Source organism: Panthera onca, chromosome D1 (assembly GCF_046562875.1).
Source record: "Panthera onca isolate mPanOnc1 chromosome D1, mPanOnc1 haplotype 2, whole genome shotgun sequence".
In the NCBI taxonomy this organism is placed as follows: Eukaryota; Metazoa; Chordata; class Mammalia; order Carnivora; family Felidae; genus Panthera; species Panthera onca.
In genome coordinates this window covers 13,613,860-13,619,423 of record NC_138348.1, presented here as the reverse complement: position 1 = coordinate 13,619,423, position 5,564 = coordinate 13,613,860, and the positions used below count along the sequence as shown (strand labels likewise).

Below are 5,564 nucleotides of genomic sequence, written 5' to 3'. Positions count from 1 at the left end.
TAGTAAATGCTGTATAGCTATGTAGATTTGGGGACGGATGATATGCGGTGAGAGAACTTGAATCTTGCCTCTCTAAGCCTCAAATTTTGTAACCTTGAACAAAGTATGTACAATCATTCCTCTGTCTCAAATAGCTCATCTGTAAAATGGGAATAGTAATCACTCCTACTTCACAAGATCATCATGAAGGTTAAATGACATGACTTTTAAAACACTCAGTGGAGAGGCACCTGGGAAGCTCTGTTGGTAAAGCATCAGACTCTTGGTTTTAGCTCAGGTCATGATCTCATACTTCATGAGTGTGAGCTGCCCATAGGGCTCTGCACTGACAGTGCAATGCCTGCTTAGAATTCTCTCTCTCCCTCTCTCTCTTCCCCTCCCTGACTTTCTCTCTCTCTCTCTTTATCTCTCTCTCTCTCTCAAAATAAGTAGATAAGCTAAAACAAATTTAAAAAATACAATAAAACACTCAGTGGAGTGCCTGGGCCATCCTAAATATTCAGCAAATATTGTTAGGATGATAATGGAAAAACTTGACATGTTGCCTTTAGGGACAATACAAGATGACACCTTTCTTGTCATTTAAAAATTGAGTAACAAGTTGATGAAAAATGAGACTGGAGATATTTGTTGCAAAATCCATCTGTATAAACACTCAGGATAATAAAGTCCTCTTCTAAAGCTTTATGGTCATAGCTGAATAGATACTCAAAGATTATGTTTCTCCAAAGTACTCATTGGTTTAGGGGAAAGCCTATGAATTTTATAATCATGCTGCCTTGAGTTAAATCCTGACTGCACTGACTTCCAAGTTTGCCTTGGGGAAGTTGGTTAAGTATTCTGGATCTATTTTCTTGTCTGTAATAGGAACTGTAATACCTACCTCATAAAGTTGTTTGGCAATCAAATAAAGTTCCCGTGAAGGTGTTTTACAAAGAGTAGTTTCTCAAAATATCACAATAATTATGATTACTTTTAAAACCATTCCCTTTTTTTTTTTGCACTAAATAAAAATTTACTACATGAAGGGGCGCCTGGGTGGCTCAGTTAAGCGTCCAACTTCAGCCCAGGTCACGAACTCACAGTTCCCGAGTTCGAGCTCCACAACAGGCTCTGTGCTGACAGCTCAAAGGCTGAAGCATGCTTCAGATTCTGTGTCTCCCCGTCTCTCTGCCCCTCCCCTTCTTGTGCTCTGTCTCTCTCTCTCTCAAAAATAAATGAACCTTAAAAAATTAAAAAAAAAAAAAAGAATCTACTACCAAAGTTAATACACTTTTTGGTTAATTGCCTTTTAGTCACTTTCAAAGCCTACACCCCTGAGGTGTTTGAGGAATCAAATACACTGGGGATCCTGAGCAAATATAAGATACTTGGATCCACAACATGGTCCTTTGTTGGCTGTGACTGAGTTTCAGGCCTGTGAGTTTAAGTGTCTTCATTCTGGACAAGGTAAGTAGATCGTTTCTATGCTCATAATCAGGATTGCCTGTAAATATGAGATAAAGGACTCTGCCAGGTGATTTGGGTATTACTTAGAAGCATTTACCTGACCCAACATGTCCAAGGTCCTTAACCTGTGACAGCATCTGAATCTGTCAGCATTGTCCTATTGGTTTGGAGTTAAGGTGTTATAACCAAAAAAAAGAGAGACCCATGGATCCCACAAGCAACTGTTAACTAATATCAAATATGAAAGGAGATGGCTTAGCAGTCTCTGGAGTAAGACAACACCACTTACTAATTGTATACTTACTAGCTATTTATTTACACCGAACTTGGTCGTCTGTAAATTACTGCTATTAATCTGTCAATATACCTCTGATGGATGTTATGAGAATGTGTAAAGTAATGTACTTGCAGCACTAACAACAGTGCTTGACTCCAAATAAAATATTGAATATTGTTCACCATTAGGTTTAGAAACAATCAGATTTTGAAATAATGATGACAACCAGAGAACGATCAAACTAGAAGATACTAAGCTGAGGGGCACCCCGGTGGCTCAGTCACTTAGGCATCTGACCCCAGCCTAGGTCGTAATCTCACAGTTCTTGAGTTTCATCCCCGCATCAGTCTCTGTGCTAACAGTGCTGAGCCTGCATGGGATTTTTCTCTCTCCCTCTCTCTCTCTGTTTCTCAAAATAAATAAATAAACTTAAAGAAAGAAAGAAAGAAAGAAAGAAAGAAAGAAAGAAAGAAGAAAGAAAGAAGAAAGAAAGAAAGAAAGAAAGAAGAAAAAAAGAAGAAAGAAAGAAAGAAAGAAAATAAGTTGAAAGTTGAAGAAAGAAAGAAAGAAAGAAAGAAAGAAAGAAAGAAAGAAAGAAAGAAAGAAAAAAGAAAGAAAATAAGTCGAAAGTTGAAGATTGAGTCCAGGAGTTTTCAAGCATTTCCCACATGAAACTCTCTTCTAGGTCTCATGGATCTGTATTTTCAAAGATTTTGCCCAGCTGTACAACTGTTCTCCATTTGCATTAAGTGTCACGTTTAAAACAGCCCATAAAATTTCCTAATAACCTACACGTGAATATGAGATAAACATTGAATTGGTATATTTTTTTTTCCATCAAAAACAGGCAGGAAAGGGTATATTGTTGAGAAACAAAATTCGGTTGAGTAAAGTTGAAGGTCTAATTGGCTTTATCAAGTGATTCACGAATCAAGTAGCAGCCCAGCCAGCAAGTACATGGAGGCTCCCAGGAGCTGCCCAGAAAGGAACATTTTTGTAGGAAGGAGGGTGGGGCAAGGAAGTTATTAGCAAAAGAAAGAAAGGATTGTTTTAGGCCAGAACACCTTTTTTGGGGAAAAGGGAAAAACAGGGCTTTTATTATGCAGATGATTTCACTAGTGCTGATCTGGGGAATTTCAGAATGACTATTAAAAGAAAAGATCACATTCCTGGGCACTTGAATGGCTCAGTTGGGTAAGCCTCTGATTTCTGCTCAGGCCATGATCTCATGGTTCATGAGTTTGAGCCTTATGTCAGGCTCTGTGGGGACAGTTTGGAGCCTGCTTCACATTCTAAGTATCTCTGCCCTGACCCCCCTCTCATGCTCTGTCTCTCCCTCTGTCTCTGTCTCTCTCTCTCTCTCTCAAGAATGTATATATTTTTTAAATTTAAAGGTCACATCCCTAGGGTATGTTGAAACGGTAATTAAATCTTGATTTGCTTCCCAGGGGGCCAACGACCCTTTCTTTGGCTCCTTATTTCTTTTTTAAAAACATTATAGAGAAGAGAAAAGCCGTACATAACATTAGATAATGAGCAGTGCTAGGGAGAATAATAAAGCACAAAAGGGATACAAGAAATGCCAGGGGAGTAGCTTGGAATATGGTGATCAGGAACATCTGAACGGTGGTAATTTCAGTGGTGATTAACACTTGAAAAATGTTTGCTATAAAGACAGACTGAGGAAGAGCATCCTAGCCATGCAGAGAAGCAGTTCCAAAGCCTCAGAGTATCCCTATTTATTCTAAGAATTAAAAGGAGGTGGCATGGTTGGAGCTGACAGTAGGAGTCAGAAGCAGAGAGGCAATAAGCCAGTCCACCTTTGTAAGGATTTTGGCTTTACTCTGAATAAGCTGAGAAATCACCAGAGTGTTTGAAGCAGAAGAGTAACATGGTCTCACTGGTGTTTTAGCAGGATCACTCTGCCTGCCTCTTTCAGAGAGCCAAGTGGGGTAAGGATGGAAGGAGGGAGGAAGCAGGGCAACCATTAGAAGCTCTGTGGTAACACCCACGAGGGATCAGAGTGGTTTTAGCCTAGCAACCACTGGAGCTTGGAAACACTCTTCAGGTTCTGGATACATTGTGAAGGTAGAATCAAGATGTTGCTGATTAGTTGGTTACAGTGTAAAAGGAAGAGAAGAGTCGAGAGTAGTAATTGATTTTCCCTAAAAAGGGATAACGCCATTTACATTACGTCTCCACAGCAGTGGAGAAGTCTGAGAGCAAAACAGACTGAGGAAGGACTGCTGGAATTCAGTATTTTTTTGAAACTTCCAGTATAACTCCTGTAAAAGATGTTAAGTAGGGATTTGGATCTGTGAGTCTGGAGTCCAGGGAAGAGAAATGGTCAGGAGATTTAAAAAAAAAAAAATGAAAATTAAAAATTAAACTCTAGTATATATAATTTATTTATTCGGTATAGTTTCCATTTATTCAGCACAATAATGCAAGCTGAAATCTATTTTTCTCTCCTCTTAGGTGAGCCATGGAGAGAAGCAATCACACAGCGACGGAGTTCATCCTGGTGGGTTTCACCACAGACCCAACGATGCAGCTGGTCCTGTTTGCGGTATTCCTTGGTGTGTACTCTCTGACTGTGGTAGGAAATACCACCCTCATAGTGTTGATCTGTAAAGACTCCCAGCTGCACACACCCATGTATTTTTTCATTGGGAATCTATCTTTTCTGGATCTTTGGTATTCCACTGTCTACACCCCAAAGATCCTCATGACCTGCATCTCTGAAGACAAAAGCATCTCCTTTGCTGGCTGTGTATGTCAGTTCTTCTTCTCTGCTGGGCTGGCATACAGTGAGTGTTACCTGTTGGCTGCCATGGCTTATGACCGCTACATGGCCATCTCAAAGCCATTGCTTTATTCTCAGGCTATGTCCGTAAAGCTATGTGCATCTTTGGTAGTATCTTCATACCTTGGTGGCTTTACTAACTCTTCTATTATCACCAAAAGAACTTTTGCCTTGAACTTCTGTAGTGGCAATGTCATTGATGACTTTTTTTGTGATTTGCTTCCCCTGGTGAAGTTGGCTTGTGGCAAAAAAGATGGCTACCAGACTGTGCTCTACTTCCTTCTGGCCTCCAATGTCATCACCCCCACAGTGCTCATCCTCGCTTCCTACCTGTTCATCGTTGCCACCATCTTGAGGATCCGTTCCACCCAGGGCCGCCTCAAAGCTTTCTCCACCTGTTCCTCCCACCTGATCTCTGTCACCTTGTACTATGGCTCCATTCTCTACATCTATTCTCGTCCCCAGTCTAGCTATTCTTTGGACAGGGACAAAATAGTTTCTACGTTTTACACTGTGGTATTCCCCGTGTTGAACCCCATGATCTATAGCCTGAGAAATAAGGATGTGAAAGAGGCTCTGGATAAACTCATTAAATAAATCAAGACTCTCTCTTTCAGAGGAGATGCAAAGACAATTGTTGATCAGGTATTATATTTCAAGAAGAGCTGCCATTGTGTTCCATCATGATGAAGAATTCTCACAATGCAAGTTAAAGAATTTGCACCTTGATACATGACAATTAGAGAAAATTAGGGGAATTTAGGAGACAGAATTTAAACATAAAATATAAGAACTTGTATTGAATTTCATGTTACTCTAGATTAAAAACAAATAAAAATCTTAAAAACAAAAACTCTCCTCTACTTTCATAATGTGAGAAAACAGCTCTCTCCGTTAGCATGAGACTATTTATGGCTGATTGATATATATAGAATAGTATCTAAATATTTATTTTCTAAAAACAGGAACAAATGTGCTAAGTTAATTTTTAGTATCTTTCTATGACAATGAATTAGTTAAAATTATCACTTT

General features: G+C 39.4%; 1 protein-coding gene across 1 annotated transcript; it reads left to right on the top strand.

Moving 5' to 3' along the window:
* Window positions 1–4,211: 4,211 nt before the first annotated feature.
* OR9G1 (olfactory receptor family 9 subfamily G member 1) lies at window positions 4,212–5,129 on the top strand. The gene has a single exon (XM_060608000.2). The coding sequence runs from the start codon at window positions 4,212–4,214 to the stop codon at window positions 5,127–5,129; it is 918 nt and encodes a 305-aa protein (XP_060463983.2).
* Window positions 5,130–5,564: the final 435 nt, after the last annotated feature.